Source organism: Sarcophilus harrisii, chromosome 5 (assembly GCF_902635505.1).
Source record: "Sarcophilus harrisii chromosome 5, mSarHar1.11, whole genome shotgun sequence".
Lineage (NCBI taxonomy): Eukaryota > Metazoa > Chordata > Mammalia > Dasyuromorphia > Dasyuridae > Sarcophilus > Sarcophilus harrisii.
In genome coordinates this window covers 116,344,117-116,362,516 of record NC_045430.1, presented here as the reverse complement: position 1 = coordinate 116,362,516, position 18,400 = coordinate 116,344,117, and the positions used below count along the sequence as shown (strand labels likewise).

The following is an 18,400-nucleotide window of genomic DNA, read 5'->3' as shown; positions in this document are numbered from 1 at the left end:
ACATGAAAAATCTTATCCAAAGGAAAATAATGGCCTTTGAAATGAGATTGTAAAGTGCCAGAGTGTGTGTAAATATGTAAGCACACACATATATACATATATAACTATCTATAATCTATATCTCTGTGTGTGTGTTTATATACACAGATGTATATATACACTGTATATATGTGTGTGTATATATATATACACACATATATATATATACACACACATATATATATATATACATACATATGTATATTCAAGTACATTAAATCTCCCAGGGCCATGGCACAAAATAACTGTAATAGGTTTGTAGCAATAAAGCTGTAAGAAAGGAGCATAGTTGTAAATCGACCTAGCGGAAACTCTGTAGGTGACCTCTTCCTCCTCCCCCCACCCCCCACCCAGAGAGGGGGGAAGGACGACTTCATACTTGAGCCCTTGTCCTTGAAGGCGATTGAGTGAGCCGAGGGCAGGCGTCTCTCGAGTTTCCAATCACAATAGAGAAACCTTAGAGGCAGTGGAGGGTGCTGGGACCCCGCCTCCTCCTTTCTCCTTGCGACTAGGGCACCGCAGTAGAAAGACGTCTCTGACTCTCTTCTCTATCTGGGAAAAATTTCATCACAGGCAATCAGCTATTCTTCAGGTCAGGTAAGTTTTGGTCCTGGAGATTTGTCCTTTTGCTCTTTCAGGAAGGCGAGAAGGAACTGGGAAAACTGCAGTGATATTGTTATGGTTGTTGTTAGGGGAGTCGGGACAAGAAAGAAGGACCCTGGCAAGAAGGGTATCTTGCCTCTAATTCCAGCGAGGCTTGGCACATCTCGATAGCCAGTAGGGTTCTCCTTCCCCCAATTCTGGAGATGCTTTTCTGGAAAGCAGAGATGCAATTGGAGGAGCGAGGGGGAAGCTCTGTAGAATGAAGGGTGATGGATTTTTCCCTCCCGCAATGCAGGAGAAAGAGCCCGGACTCTGTCTCTTGCTGTGTGAAAAAGAAACCTGTTGCCTGTGGTTCTCTGCAGCCAGACCCTAAGGGCCTTTTGTGTCCCTGAAACGTTCACTGAGTTCTCATCATCTTGGTGCCTGCTGGCAGAGGCCCAGGGCACTGTGCCCGCGGAACAAGGGGGGCTGAAAGGGGAGAAGTAAGGGGGTGGGGAAGATTTGCAGAGGCTGGGGGAGGAGATGGAGGAAAGACCGAGAAATAGGACAGAGGGCTAATCATTCCAAAACGGGCCTTTTACTAATTGGAGAGAGGATGGAGAGCAGTCTCTACTCGGGTTACCTATCGGGGATAAAAGCTAGTGATGCGGTCCAGTAGTCAAGGGGACAGCAGAAACGTAGGACTGATCTGAAAGCGAATGCTTTACTACATATAGGGAAGAGGGCAAAACCCCTTACCCTGTGCATGTCAAGTAATCACTGTCCAGTTCTTGCCAGTCATTACTTGATGGGTTTTGTTGATCTACCATCTTCGGATGCTGAATCAAAATGGCCTAATCTCTCCCCAGAGACCTTTTTCTGATGGGAGCTGTTGGCTGTTACTGTCTCAGCATCTTCCTCTGCCTTAGCTTCAGTGTACAGTGCAGTGCAGAGCAGAGCAGCACATGGGCTGTATGTGTGGGAGGCAAAAAGCATGCAGGTTACAATTAACAGGCCCCAAGAGTGGGAGGTGGGAGGTGTTTAAACTTGAGAAAAAGGATTTTTCTCTTTTTTTATCCAAGGTGTTTAAACTTGAGAAAAAGGATTTTTCCCTATTTTTTATCCATAAATGTTGTTCTGATAATGCACACATTTCTGCAACTGATTTACCATTAACCTTGAGCCCACAAAATCTAATAGTGAAAACAACAGGACCTGTAAAATGATTGTGATTGATTATACATGCAATCTAATACTTTAGTTAACAGTTTACAATTACTTAAGGTTTACATGAACTTTACTAACAATGTAACCTTTATTAAAAGGAAGTATGGGTACTTAAAAACTTGACTTATTAATATTATTGAATTTTTAAATCTAATGTTTGCAAGTTGATTTCATTTTTATAGCTCATGTTGGTGTGCATAGTGATTTCAATCGGTTTTCTTTTTTCCATACAAGTCTCCTTATTTCTTTGCATTCCTTATATCCATCCTTGCTGAGAGTACAACCGTATACCTCATTAATATTGCAGATATCCCTACTATGCTATTTGTGAACAAATGGATTTTCAATTTCTGCACAAGGGAAGGAGAGGTTCAAGTGCAAGTAATGTGGATTTGGAAGTAAAAGGTCTGAACAAGTAAATATAAATGTATGCATACACACATATTTTAAAGAACTATGTACATGAGAAAGCTCCCAAGACTAGGAGCTTTGGCAAATTAATCCCTGGAGGACTCTGAAAGGCCGTAGAGGGATGACAAGAGATAATAAGCATGTTTTCTGTAATAAAAGCAATGGTTCTTAGAACCTTCCTGGCTTGTTTTTTTACTTACTACTCAACCTGTGTCTACTTACATTGTAAAAACGTGTCTGGGCAAATAATGTGAATAGTTTATGTAGGTCTAGGGGCATGTGGGAACTGGGGTTAAGAGACTGGAGTCCAGGCTATCATCCTGCTTGAATATATGTGTATCACTAATTCAGTGAGCTGTACTTTAATTAATCCCTTAAAGACAATATGTGAGTTCATCACAATTCCCCAAATAAATCTATAAGGAAGACAGAATCATTGGTTACATTGAAGATCTATGTTATTAAATGTCCAAGTTGGGATACTTTGCACTTAATGTTACTTTATTTTTATAGTCAAATTTAACAACAATAATAAAAACAACTAGCAGTTTATAGTGCTTTAAGGTTTGTAAATTGCTTTACAAATTTTATCACATTTTATCCTCAAAACAACTCTCTTATCCTCATTTTACAGATCAAAGTTAACCAATTTGTCACTTGCCACTTCACTAGCCACATAGCTAGGAAGAATCTATGCACTGGTTTTGAATTAAGATCTTTCTGACTCTAGGTCCAGTACTTGTCTCCTAGCATACACTTCTCCCCATCCCTAGTCCAATGCAGATTTTAAAATAACAATAATCACTTAAGGAAGGAAACTAGAAAGGGATGTGACACATTTTTTTCTTCTGCATTTACTCTAAAAGGATGGTTTTTATCTGAACATTGTAATTATAGCCTTTGTTTTATATAGCTGTGCCATCTCTCTCCCTCTGGGGAAAAAAAAATTTATGAGGGTATATAAGAAAGTGTACTGTTTATAATTGAAAAGGCAGCATCAGCATATTAACACCTGCACAAAGAATCATGAATTATACATTGTTGAGTTGGTAGGGAGCTTAGAGGTCATTTAAGTGAAGAAAACATGTCTTCTTTTGATACTTATGGTGTGGAGGTGACCTTGAGATCTCAAAGGCTGCACTGGAGAAATATAAAACTCAATATGTCATAGAATGTAGGAGGAGACTTCTGGTATAGGTCCTATGCCTAATCACTGGCTGTTAGTCATATGGAGAACTAGTCTAACTAATATTGGAGAACCTTGATCATAACTCCTTAAACGATACAGTGATGTTTCGAAGGGCCTATGACGGAAGTATTGCTATCTGTTTAAGCTAAGGGAATAATCTCAGAGAGGAAATTATAGAAATTCTGGAATAATTGTATTCAACCTCAACTCTTGGGAAGCTAGGATAGAAAAACAAATAAAAATGACTTTTAAGCACTCAAAACAACTGCTGTAAAATTCTTGTCCATGACTATATATCTTCTAACATCTACTTTCATACTTAGCATATATTTTTTTCAAATTTCAGGTACTTTTTAATTGTTATTTTAACCATTGTATATAAAGGAGAAATTCCATTGATGGTATAGTTTTTTGTTTTTGTTGTTCAATTTTTTCTATCCCTCTCCCCCATTAGTAAGTAATCAGATATAGATTATATATGTGTGATCATGTAAAACATTTCCATATTAGTCATTTTGTTCAAGAAGACTCAAATAAAAGAAAAAGAATGAAAGTGAAAAATAGCATACTTCAGCCTAAATTTAAACAATTTCACTGCTTTCTCTTGGAAGTGAATATTATGCTTCATCATCAGTTCTTTGGGATTGTCTTGGATCATTGTATTGCTAAGAATAGCTAAGTCATTCACAATTCTTCATCAAACAATATACTGTAATATTCTCTTGATTTTTTTCACTTTGCTGTGTATCAGTTCATATATCCTTGTTTTTCTGAGATCAGTATATTGGAAGGGAAATTATCTTTATTTATTTATTTTTGCTGAGGCAGTTGGGATTAAGTGATTTACCCAAGGTCACACAGATAGGAAGTGTTAACTGTCTGAGGTTAGATTTAAACTCAGGTCCTCCTGCCTTCAGGGTTGGTGTTCTATTCACTGAGCCACCTAGCTGCCCTCATCCTTTCTCTAAGGTACTTGGCACCTATTGATTTTAGTGATGATAGATGCAAAGAACCATACATTAAAAGACAGATAATTCCATATAACCCCCATAGGACATACACTCTGTTATGTCATTTGCCATTTACCTATAAGGCAAATATATTCATTGATGCAAATTAAAAAGCAATTTTGTTTTGAATATATTCACCACCAAGGCAAGTCTATGTACATTTATTTATCCTGCTGAGTGCTATGGGAAAAAAGCCATGGTAAGTAAATGATAGTCACTGCCTTCCAAAACCTCACAATCTAAAAAAAAAGAAAAAAGGACTGCACTCTGCCCCCAAACCTCATTCTTTAGTTTGACAAATCTGCCTTCCTGATAAAATGTTTTCTTGCAAAATAAAATCTATGTTAATATATTTTATGTTTACATTACTTTCATTTCCCAATAAACTCTTCCCCCTTACAGAGAGCCATCCCTTATCAAAGGATATTTGTTCAGTAAAACTAACTACTGTAGAGAAGTCTGGCATTATATGTAGTGCCCCATATCCATAATCTCCTACCTCTGTCAATGAGTGGGGAATTTACCTTCTCATGTCTTTTTTTGGGACATAGCTTGGTTATTATCATTTCACAACATTTGGTTCCCATTTTTTTCTTATTATTTGTTCCATTTACATTGTTGTAGTCATTTATAGATTTAAAAATGTTAACCAAAATTGTTGCCTCAAATTTGCCCTTTCCCTTTTAAAGTTTCAGGTAACTCTGTAGATAAATGACTGGAGTTAGAATTAGGAAGATCTGAATTTAAATCTTCACCAGTATTAATTAACTATGGGAGGACACTTGGAAAATCATTTAACTTCTTTCATTCTCTGTTTTTTCATCTTTGAAATGGACTTAATAGCTTTACAGGGTTATTGTGAGATTCAGATGAAGCAATATTAAAAAAAAAAAGCTTCAGATCTTAAAGTTCTATTTAAATGCTAGCTATTTATTTAGAACATATTTTGACAATGGATCATGTTTTCAGAGCAGTAACTGGACTTCTTTTAGAGGATGCTGTCAGCATTTGTACTAATACAGCAGTTAAAATCAACTGACTTTAACAGCTTATTAGCAAGACTGGTTAAAATAGGAAAGTAACAGATGGCTAGTTTGAAGTCTCCCAAAGGAGTTCCTCCCCAGGTTGTCTCCTGTTAAATATGTTTTTGGGTATTGGTTCCACACATATCACGTTAGTTGTTTTTTAAACTATAAATTCTTACTTGATCCTAGACTGGTTTTTTAGGTCTAATTTAAACTGTTTTTAGTACTTGGATTTCATGGCTGAGTACATTATAAATTTCTTTTTAGTATAGTAGAAATGTTGGGATGATGGAATAATGAATAGAGAGCTAGCCCTGACATCAAGAAGATCTTAAATTTCATATTTAACATATACTGTCAGCCCAAGTAAATGACTAATGTTCCCAGTGCCCTAAGCCAGAGGTGTCAAATATGTGGCCTGTGGCTCCTTAATGTAACCTAAACCAAATTAAAATGTAATCTAGAAATGCTTAATAAAATAAAAATACAATTAAAATAGATAATATTACATTTTAAAATTAAGTCAACCTATGGTCTTCATGTATGGATGAGTGGCTCGATTTCTTTTTGTTGTAGGTGATTCTTTTAAGTTTAGAATCAGCAGGCACTCGGTGACCAAGGGAATTTTTTCCCTTGGTTACTTTCTATACCAATGAAATTATGAATCTGGTCCAAAAGAAAGTGCAGTTATCAAGAACCATCTCCAAAATTAAGGCCTTATTGTGAATGAAATTGAGCAAAATTTTGTAGTGATTTAAAAATGCAACAAAACAAACAAATTGATAGGCATAAAAATGAGAATATTTCATGTTGAAAATAAAGGGGTAAATGAATAATAGGAAAAGAATTAGAATAATATTAGCCAAAAGTGAAATTATGTGTGATTACTTAGATTAAAATTTTCCATTAATTATGCCCTTTAAGCACACCAGATCTTGTACTATAGTTAGCAAATTGCCCCAGTAACTATATGAAGATAATCATTCCAGTTCAAGTATATATTTGTGCATAATGCTTTTTTCTTTTTTTCTTTTTTTTGCAGAGCAAAATGGCTACTCTTAAAGAAAAACTGATTGCACCAGTTGCAGAAGAGGAGGCAGCAGCTCCAAACAATAAGATTACTGTTGTGGGTGTTGGACAAGTTGGTATGGCCTGTGCTATCAGCATACTGGGAAAGGTACATTTTCAGAATGACAATTATATGACATAATTATCTTAACTTAGACTAGTTACATATCTGTGTTCTTTTTAGAAGTGAATCATGTTATTAAAAGAAGATTCAAACATTTTTGATAATCTAAAAAAGAATTTAATATTCTCTACTTATTTGGGGTTCAATTAATAATTGAAGTCATGAGTAATTGTCAAGTTGACAAAAGGTACTTTGGAACTAGTAGAATACAAGTAATTATTCCTCTTCTACTCTGTTTCCTGGTCCTATTAAGGACTGTGTTTTATCCATTCCCTATATTGCCTAGCAACTCCTAACTAGTCCCATGCTATAGACCAAGTCTTAAGTAACTTTCCTCTGGTTTAGATTTCATTTTGAAAGAATGTTTGGTACCTTATTCAATTCTTTTTTTCCTAATTTTCTTTCAAAGTTCTGTTTCAAAGCTAATGAATTCCTTAAATGTAGGGAGAGAAAAAAAAAAGCTTTTTTTCTTTCACTGAATATAATGGATCATTGTACTAATTGTGAATTATGCTTGTACAATGCCTTGGCCATGCACTTTTAGCATTTTCAGAGTTCAGGTGTTTTAAATTTTCAATATTTTAACTAGTAGCAGAAATCTAAGAAATGGGCCTTAAAAGCATATTATACACTTGGTCCTCATAATAATAAATGGCTCCCTAATAATTGAATTACTCCAAATTGAGTCACCAATTTGAATAACTATTTTTTGTGATGATTCCCAATTAGCTGAAGTGTTGGGGGCGGGGTGGGGGGGTTGGAGACTGCTTGTTGGCGATGTTTAGTTCAGGATGATGACTAGATTAGGTAACATCTGAATGCATAGATTGGTTGGTTGGTTGGTTGATTGTTGTCCTTCATTCTTAAAGGACTAAAATGATGGCATCATCATCATCATCATCATTATTTATCTTTACTGTTTCTTTTTTTTCCTTTTCTTTTTTTTTTTATTATAGCTTTTTATTTACAAGTTATATGAATGGGTAATTTTACAGCATTGACAATTGCCAAACCTTTTGTCCCAATTTTTCCCTTCCCCCTCTCCCCTCTCCCTAATGGCAGGTTGACTAATACATGTTAAATATGTTAAAGTATAAATTAAATACAATATAAATATACATGTCCTAACAGTTATTTTGTTGTACAAAAAGAATTGGACTTTGAAATAGTGTACTATTAGCCTGTGAAGGAAATCAAAAATCCTGGTGGACAAAAATAGAGGGATTGGGAATTCTATGTAATGGTTCATAGTCATCTCCTAGAGTTCTTTCTCTGGGTGTGTTGTGCCATGGTTCTCTTTAACTGTCCTGACTCGGTTTCCCTTATCTCAGTCTCCCTAACCATTCCCTTAGTCGTAAAAACTCACTCTGGTCCATTAAGACTGGGAACCGTTTACTCTAAGGTTATAAATTGCTAGCAAGATAAACAAGAGAGCAGAACTCCTGTCCTGAAGAATTTACAATATCCCTCTAAAATATTCCAAGATACCTCACTGACATTTTTATCTCTGGGTATTCAGACATCCTGTCTCTGGGCTTTTTGGATTTATGGCCTCCCCTATTCTGATAGGAACTTTCTCGCCCTTTTACTTTCTTTGTCTTTAAAGAATATGTAAGATTCTGAGATACACCCATTCAGGACTGGATAATTTGAGACGAGAGTCCTGTCCAGTCAATTATACCCTCCAATTAATAAACTATTGAAAACTCTCCAATCTCTCTCCTGCCTCAGTTTCTCCGGCATTATAATTGTAGCTGGTTCAATTCATTACTGCTCTATTGGATCTGATTTGGTTCATCTCATTGTTGAAGAGGGCCATGTCCATCAGAATTGATCATCATATAGTATTGTTGTTAAAGTATATAATGATCTCCTGGTCCTGCTCATTTCACTCAGCATCAGTTCATGTAAGTCTCTCCAGGCCTTTCTGAAATCATCCTGCTGGTCACAAAATGGCATCATTATGTTAGAGACAAGTTATGTTGTATCTGACTATGGCGAATCCAACAATGTGAACTTGGAATACTCTACCAGAGTCTAGCACAAATGATTCATGTGAGCATTTGGAGTGGAGTATCTACATTTGCACATCTTGCATTTCTTTTGAGCCATTTTTATTCTGCTTCACTCATAAATACAACACCTTCTTTGATGAGGACACACCATATTGGGTGGTCCTGTGGACCAATGTCTCCTATGTCACATCATCAATTCCAAAGTTCTTCAGAGAGACCTTGAGAGTGTCCTTGTATCACTTCTATTAACCACAATATGAGTGCTGGCTTTGTGTCAGTTTTCCATAAAATGGTCTTTTAGACAAATGTATGTTTGGCATTCAAATAATGTGGGCAGCCCTTCAGAACTAGTAGAGTTTGAATGCTAAGCAGTTTAGTTTGAGAAAGGATCTTAGTGTCTGGTAACTTATCCTGCCAGTTTATAGGATCTTGGAGCTAAAAGGGATCTTAGAAGTTACTTGATCCCTCATTACCACTGCTCTAATTCTGCAGATGGAGAGACTTATCTGAGAGGCTATTGAGGACAATACAGTCTTGCCCAGAACAACTTAAGTGCGTTTACATTTTCTGGGAAAGATTCTTTTCCCACATCCTATCTCGAATATGCTCCTTTTGGATGCAAAACTTAAATGGCTTTCAATTTTTTTTTTTCTGTATAAAGTAAGCCCTGAGAAAATGTCTCTTTGCAATCTTTTGCTATTGTCCACTGAGAGTACATTTTGGTGTCTTTAATAAAAGCCTTTTGAGTCTAGCTTTCTCAAGAATGGGGAGAGAAAGGTGGCTATGCTGTGGTGTCTCTTCACAGCAAGGTTATGTGACAAAGTCACATAGGTAGAGAGTGGCAGAATTGGGATTAGATCTAGGTCCTTTGCCTCTAAATCTTGTGTTCTTTTCACCACATCATTCTATCCTTGCTAACTTATAATGCCAGAGAAACTGAGGCAAGATAGAGCTTGGAGAGTATTTAATATTTTATTTGAAAGGGAGATATTTACTGGGACCAAATGGACCCATGGTTGGTCCCAGGGCTGAATGAGACTATCTCCAAGAATCCAGCAAACAATCTGAGTTCTCAATGACATATATACACATGGCTCAGACTCAGGGGGTAGACTGAGGCAAGGGCAGAGTCAGAGTGCTGAGAGCGGGAATGAGACTTTGACAGGGAAGGATGAGCCACTGGAGATGGGGATGACATAATGGGGGGAGGCATCTTGATAAGACTGTATCTGATATTGGGATGGGGAGAGGCATTCTGATATTCTAATATATAAGATCTTTTATTCTTATCAAATATTCTGATTAAGAGGGAGGGATGGCTTTACAGGATTGAGCAGAACAATTATAAACTGAGGCAGAACAATTAGGGAAACTGAGTCAGGACACTAAAAGAGAACAGTGGCATAACAACTCTATGATATTGGGGGAAATCTGGGACTACAAAAAGCGCCAGACTTCCTTTTATTTCTTTCTATTAGATAGAAATGATTAGGTGTCTGAAATTTAGTGTAGCTGCAGAAAATTAAAAAAAAAAAAAAGAGCTACTCCCAAATCCCAGAAAAGTTAAGGTAAGTTATACCTCAGTTTTCATTTCTAGTTTGAAAAACAATTGCTCTAGGTAGACATGTATTTTCTCTCCAAGAATTTAGGTGTTTAAGATAATAGAAAGAAGATAAAAGAACCTGAAATATTTTTTCTTTCCTATCCACTTTTGAAAATTTGGATTTTTCATGGCTCTGATTCTAAGCTTTCCAGATACTGAAAAAAAATTCCATATTTTGACAACAGAACATTTTATTTATTTAATTCCAAGTTTTCTCTTAAGTAAATGAAAATATTTGGTTTTCAAAAAAAAATGTAAGTCAATTGGACTTAACAGATGCATATTATGTACCTATTATGTGTAAAGCGTTGTGTTAAGTACTGGAGATCCCACAATAACAATAAATGTCTTATATTACAATTAAACATTTCTAAGACTTGTTCAAGAAAGGCCCTTTTTGTTTGTTTTAAGCAGCAGAGAGATTTGATGAATTTTTAGATACTTAGAAATTGAAGAAACCTTAGAAATTTTCTGGTCCAGTCCCTCCTAAAGCATAACAGTTCCCCTTAAATATCCATAATAAATGGTCATATTGCCTTTGGTGACAAGATATGTCAAAGGATAGAATAAATTCTCTCTCAATTCTTCCATTACTTTGTATGACTCTAAATTTCTGGTTTACAAAAAGAAGATATTTTATGTAGTCTTTGGGAGGAATGGTTAAAATTATTTACTCTTTGAGAAGACTGAAAATAAAGTTGGTCATCTTCCTCTTGAAAACAATTTGACTTTGTTATTTAGAAATTTAGAGATCTATGTTAATCAACTAGGGCTTATAGTTTTTAAGCTATATAATTCTTTTTAACTGGAGTGCAAGACACATGTATATTTATCTATAATTGCATGTATATATGTACATACATGTATTTATGCAAATACAAACACACAAAACACCTAGGTATATGAATTGATAGGTTGCTGAATTTAGGAGTAAAAGAATGATTTATTTAAACATTAAAAGATTTTAATATCTAATCACAATTTCTATTTATGTGACTGTAGGCTGTCTAGAATCTTTATTAATGCATCTATATCTAAATTCAGAGCTTCAGTGATGTTTTTAAAGTGTTGGATCTCTTCCTTCCTTAGTTGCTGAGTATGAATTTCTCAGCCAATTTTTTTTTCACACCCACTGAAATAGGAGAACAGGATCTAACATCATGTGACATCCTCTTGTGCTTAAATGCATTCTTTTTGCTCTTTTTATCTTAACTATCACACATGTGGTGCTACTAAAATAAGCTAACATTCATTACTGCTCAGTTTCTTGACACAATTCCATAGATATTATCAAGTGGTCTATTATTTTAGAGCTTTATTGTCCTTTTGTTTAACAAAATAAGTGAAGAATTTGCCTAGTTGGAGCTAGGGGTGCAATGCAGTACATATAGCATGTTCTAAGATAAATTTAAATGTTTTAATTTAAAGTGACATTTTAGAGGAATAAAACCAATTGTAAGGATTGAGGTTAAACTGACCAAATGATCCAAAGATAGAAAAAGAACAAATGTTGAAAATAGACCAAAATCATTGGAAAAAAAGAAACAACCCAGTTTCTTTAACAATAGATCCAGTGTGTTTTGTGCTATATCAGGCTGCCTTGAATCAAATCTATCTCTAAATAAAATATTTAAGGCATTTATCTGGCTTTTACATTCCGGTTCCACTCTATCTTTCCAGAACTGGAATTGCAACCCTAACTTTTATATATGTAGTGTGACCTTGAACAGTAAAGAAAATTGAGTGCATTTTGCTTTTCGATACTGTAACTACTATATATTTTTATATACTTACATTGAATCATCCCACCAGTGAAGGTATTTCTTCTAATGATACCCATCTATATATGTTCATCTAAGATAAACCTTTCCATGTTCTCAAATAAATTTTCCATGGGATGTCTGGAGACCTTCCTCTAAACTCTTTTGAAATCATGTGGCTATCAGGACATTTAAACATTTATCTCTTCCTCTTGCTTTGTGTTGGACATCCCTCCCACCCCCCACTCCTTTTTTTTTTTTTAATTTTTTTGGTCTTTCATTTCTTTGAGATCATTCTTTATTCAGCTTTTTCTGAGGAGGTTCCATTTACAATGTAGTACAATCTGTTCACATCCATCATTCATCTCTCCATCACCCTATGGGTGACCCCCAACTTCAGTTGAATATTATTTGTAACTATACAACATATTGGTATTAAAAAGATGAGCCTTTGTTTTAGAGAAGCATTTGGGGTCATTAAAACGTGGCAGTTTTACAAAGACAAATTAGTTTGCTCCCTTTCACCTCTTCAATTATGGGTCTTACTATGGTACATTTGTAACACTTTTCCATAATAAATGTTATGAAAGACAAGCTTTATTCATTATCCATCTATCAGCATATCATGCTTGAACTATCACTCATCTGATCTGTCTTCTATAGAGAATTAGATCAAAATCTTGAATAATTATGGGATTCCTCGAGAAATCGTCACAATGTTCAAACCTTAATATAATAAACACAATGTCCTCTGCAAATAGGAACATACAAAGGATCTGAGTAGGGAATTCTGTCATTTGAACTCTGTGCTGGTTGTTTGTTTGACTCTCTAAGCCAAACTGGTGAACTATCTTGCCATCTAATTAAAATTTTATTTTATCTACTATGTTCCTATCCCAAATCTGTAACTATTTTGTTATATGAATTTTAGAAAATAAATTGAGGTCGAATAAAGTTTTTCAATACTATTTTACTTTATTGCTTTAAAGCAAAAATATTCATAGGAGGAGCAGCTAGGTGGCGCAGTGGATAGAGCACCAACCCTAAAGTCAGGAGGACTTGAATTCAAATTTGATTCAGACACTTAAAGCTTCCTAGCTGTGTGACCCTGGGCAAGTCACTTAATCCCAAATGCAGGGGAGGGGAGGAGGGGAGAGAGAGGAGGGGAGGGGAGAAGAGGGGAGAAGTAAAAATATTGATAGAAAAAAGGAAAAATCTTAGAAGTGAACTAGTGAATCTTACTATTACAGAAGTAAATTTGATTCTGATCTGGGTCTAAAGGGTCCAAGTCCAGATTAAATGATCTTGGAAAATTGTGTCCATTGTAGGTATTTCATAACCCATCAGGCTCAGTTCCCTTTCCAATCTCCCTCTCCCCTTCACCTTTAAGTCTAATATTTGAGTAGAGACCTAATTTCTTCCCCTAGGGCCAGCCTAGAAATTCAAACTAAATGAAACCTATACTAGAAGAATGATTACCATTTTTTTTTTCCAAGTATGAGACATACTCTAATTCCCTTTTCAAAATGAAAAATAAAATACAGGGAATCCCTTGATTGTAGTTTTTAGTATCTAGTATTTATGAAAATCTATAATGCCAGAAAGTCACTTTGGCATTAGCAACTTTGAAATGAATTTATATTTTGTTAGTCAAAACAATGTCTATATATATTTTGAATAATAATACAAATACGAGTAAAATATTCAGTTTACAGGAGGTTATTACATCGACATGTTTAGTATTTTTGATCTTCAAGAAGTAGCTCTTGTAAATTCATTTTTGGAAATTTTAAAAATAGATTTAGATAGAGAAGAAAATTGAACCAATAAAGAATTAATTAAAACTCTTCTACATTTCTTATCTCATTTACTTCTTTTGTAACTCTTTTTCATTTAAGTTTGGTTACTCTATGTGAATGGAAAATATGAAGTATAATACATCTTGTACTAATGGGAAAGGACCAATTTAAAGTGAAAAATCTGAATAAACATTTAAAAAGAAATGCTGTTTCATAGCTTTAGATTTTGTTGTTCAACTATGTCAGACTCTGATGGCATTTGGGGTTTTTTTCAAAAAGATAGTGGAGTGGCTTCCTATTTTCTTCTGGCTCACTTGACAGATGAGGAACTAAGACAAAGAGGGTTAAGTGACTTGCCCCTACTAATACAGACCAGCTAATAAGTGTCTAAGGCCAGATTTGAACTCAAGGAAATAAATCTTCTTGACTCCAAATCCTGCATTTAATCTACTCTGTCTCCTAGCTTTCTGTATAGCTTTAAATATTTATTTGGAACTGAATAAAGTACTAATAGAGTCTGATATAATAAGTAGATATTTTAAAATTATTTCATGTCAGGATGATTTTTAATTCCAAATTATCCTAATAATTGGCTGAGGCAGTATTTGTCACAATTAGAAATCAGCTTTGCTATAATTAGTGAGATTTTTCCATAATGTTGTGAAATCCTGGAGGATCTTGTTTAAGCCAAGCAATTTATATTGGCAAATACAAATAATCTGCTTTAAACAGGATGATATCCTGACTAGACCTAATTTATTTAGGTTCAATGTTCAGGTTGATTTAAACCATTTCCTCTACTAAGGAACAAGGTAATAAAATTGAAACATCTCTCATAGACCAGATATTGTTAGACTGAAGCATTGGCTCTGCTGTTACATAACACCTGAATCTAAGGGAAAACTCTTCACCTTTCTGCATCTTAGCTTGCTGAATTAGACTAGTCTCTTTCAATTTTTTTTTTCCTGAGGCAATTGGGGTTAAGTGACTTGCCCAGGGTCACACAGCTAGGACGTGTTAAGTTTTTGAGATCAGATTTGAACTCAGGTCCTCCTGACTTCAGGGCTGGTGCTCTATCCACTGCCCTACCTAGCTGTCCCCCTCTTTCAAATTCTTTAAAAATAAAATAACATTATTTTATCAGGGCCTAATTTTCAAGTTGTAACAGTAATATAATCTATATCTTTTATTTTTTCTTATTAGTATTGTAGTATTTTAAAGGGAAAAGTGAATCTCAATTCTCAAAAGTGTGTTCTAATATATATAATTTAAAATTGGTTTTTTAATCTGTGGAATTTGCCAAATCAATAAAAATATTTTTCTTCTATTAGTAGCTTAAAATTAAGAAGTTTCTTTTTAAACAAAGAAACACAATGAAAAGTATATTAATAGTATATAAATATTTTAACATGACAATAGAAAATGGAGTTAGGTAATTATAAGGGGAAATAGGACTGAATTTAGGCTGTTAATGTGGATTTAAATCCTGGCTTAGTCACTTAATATATCTGTATGAACTTAGGAAAGTTACTGTACTTCTGACTCTCAGTTGTTTCATCTGTAAAATTAAGGGATCAAGTTAAAGACATAAGGTTATGTCCAGCTCGAATCCCTGATCCTCTGAGGTAAGCAAAATACCACATGGCCATTTATACTTCGTCAAGTTATTTGACATTATTGTAAAGCTTCCCAAAACATAATTTTTTTAGGGCAAATGTTGGGTTTTCTTAATATTTTGTTATTCAAAAGTAAACCTTTTGTATTTATAGAGTCTTGCTGATGAACTTGCCCTTGTTGATGTTTTGGAAGATAAACTCAAAGGAGAAATGATGGATCTGCAACATGGGAGTTTATTTCTTCAAACTCCTAAAATTGTGGCTGACAAAGGTACTTTCAGTTTTGTATTATTATATGTTAATACTGTAAATGAAATTTTCATAATAAAAAAAGAGTAAATGTTTTTTCCCATCTTTAAAAACCTTTATTATACCCTGGAATTGCCTCAATTTAGTGATATATTTCTCTTCCCTTTCCCTTGAAAAAAAGCTTTCTGTCCTTTTTGATTCCATTTCCTCTCCTCTCACTCAATTCCTCAAGTTCTTGCCAATCTAATTTCCAACTTCATCATTCAACCAAAGTTGTTTTCTCCAAAGTTTAACAACAATCTCTTAAATGCCAGATCTAACCATCTACTCTCAATCATAATCCTTTTTGACCAAGTCCTTCTGAATACCCTCTTCCGAATACTTCCCTCTCTCAGTTCACCTCCTATTTGTATGAATGCTCCTTTCTTTGTTAGTTCATCATTTATGTCAAAGCTTCTTAAATTGTGGCTTTCAACCCCATATGGGATCACATAGCTGAATATGGGGGGTCATGAAATTATGATTTATCATCAACAAATGTTTGATTTGTCTTCTTATTTTATATGCCTTATGCCCAGGGTCACATAAACATTTCTTGGGTGAAAAGAGGTTGTGAGTAGAAAAAATTTAAGAAGCCCTGATTTATATTATGCTCCAACCTGTGAATTTCCCCTAACATTCTATCCTAGGCACTGTGTTATTCTCCCTTTATGAACTTTTCAATAATAATAGCTTCCATGTGTTAACTTTCATCTCTATTCAGGTGATTCACAGATCTATAAATGTAGCCCATTTAGAAATATAAATATAGGAGCTTCAGGTCCACAACTCTTAACTGTTGGACATTTCAACTGGATGTCCTAGAGATATTTCAAACCCATTCTTTCCAAAACCAAACTCATTATTTTCTCTACCAACCTCTTCCAAACCTCACTGTTTCTGTCAAAGGCACAAGAATCCTTTTCATGTCTAATTCATCGTAATAATTACTCTTGCCTCTTCACTCTCTCATTGCAAATGCCAGTTAACAAATCTTGACATTTCTACTACCATATCATCCATTCTCACAATCAAATCTTTCTCTACTCATACAGCTACTATCATAGTTCAGGTTTTCATTACCTCTTACCTAGATCCCTGCTTCAAGTACCTCTCCACTTCAATCCATCTTCCATATCACTGCCTAAATGATTTTCCTTAAGTGCAGATCTGACTGTGTCCCCTATTCAATCACCTCCAGAAACTTTCTATGCCTTTAACATCAAATATAAATTCTTTGGTTTAGTTTTTAAAGCCATTTAATCATAATGCCTGTATCCAACCTATCACTACATTTTTACCATCCCCTCCTTCCCTTCACTTTACAATCTAAAAAAATAAATTACCTTCTTTTTGTTACTCAAATATATGATATTCCATTTCTTTTGCCCATTATGCTATAATGCACTCCCTCCTTTCCCCAATCTCACAGAATCCCCATTTTCTTTAAAGACACCCTACCTTGTATTTACTTTTTTGAATATACTTGTATTTAGTCACTTTATATTTGTGCCATATATTTTATATATGCTGATCTCCCTTTGGACTGTATAATCCTTTAGGGATAATTTCATATTTTTTAATGTATATATCTATCTTTAAATGTGGAGCACAATGCTTACCACACAGTAGATTTTAATAATTACTTTTTGATTGGTTGTGATATTGAGAGATAGAAAATAAGAATATAGTTGGTCTGGAGGGAGAACCATAGTGCTCAATTATTTTAATATTTAATATTGTTAACAAAATGTACCTAGTCAATTATAGTGACTTTCTTCAAAATCTCACATAAAACGTTGTACCAACTGATTTTGTAGTGTTTTTTTTCCTATTTTCATTCTCATTTTTATATTCTATGATTTGAAATAAAAAGTTTACTGTTGCTATTTTATTATCCTGCCCACAATTTAAGAATTGATTTGCCTTTCAAGAAAACAAGTTGAAATTAGTTGATATCTAGATTTTCCCAAATATATAACTCTTATCAAGTAATTCCTAGTTCCTCTTCTAAGTCAAAAAGTCTTTGCTTATGTCTTTTGATATTTAACCATCACTCTATAATAAATATACTTTGGAAAAGGGCAATAAAATGTAAAATTAAAAATTTTCCTGATTTAAAATGAATCAGATATATCTAAAGGGGAAAACAAAGTTTTTCCATAGTAGATCTTCAAAACTCTATGAGAAATTATAGTATTTGAAAAATAAAATAAAATTTGATTAGAAATAGTTCTGAAGAAATAATATATAGGTCTGTTCACTCATTTGTAAAAATGTGATATCAAACACTTTTAGCTCCAAAATTCTATCCTTGTATTTAATTGACAAAGAAATATGATTTTTAATAAACAACTTCAAAATATTTTGAAATCTTCTCAATAGCAGAGGAAATTTAGGTTGAATCATTTCCTTTTACCCTCTCAGATCAGGACTACAGATGAGAGGCCCCAAAATGGAAGACTCCAGTAATGATAAATGATTAAGTAGAGCTTTTTGTGCATAGGATATAGAACTAGGAAAAGAAAGTTAGAAGTTTTTGATTTCAACTCTTTCATTTTATAAATAAGGAAATTATTGTGGCTCAGAGAAGGTAATTCTCTTGAATTACAGGAGTTTAAGAGCCTTTCATCTCTAATGTAAA

General features: G+C 34.3%; 1 protein-coding gene across 2 annotated transcripts in view; it reads left to right on the top strand.

Annotated features, from left to right (window-relative positions):
• The first annotated feature begins 500 nt into the window (after positions 1-500).
• Positions 501-18,400, top strand: part of LDHB (lactate dehydrogenase B) — a 31,435-nt gene continuing 13,535 nt past the window's right edge. The window contains exons 1-3 of one of the 2 annotated variants that reach the window (XM_012550675.3): positions 501-636; positions 6,526-6,660; positions 15,622-15,739. In XM_012550675.3, coding sequence (XP_012406129.1) covers positions 6,532-6,660; positions 15,622-15,739 — 247 coding nt within the window. In that variant the 5' untranslated portion in view covers positions 501-636; positions 6,526-6,531. The remainder of the gene's footprint in view (positions 637-6,525; positions 6,661-15,621; positions 15,740-18,400) is intronic. The other variant, XM_023504491.2, reaches the window with a different exon arrangement.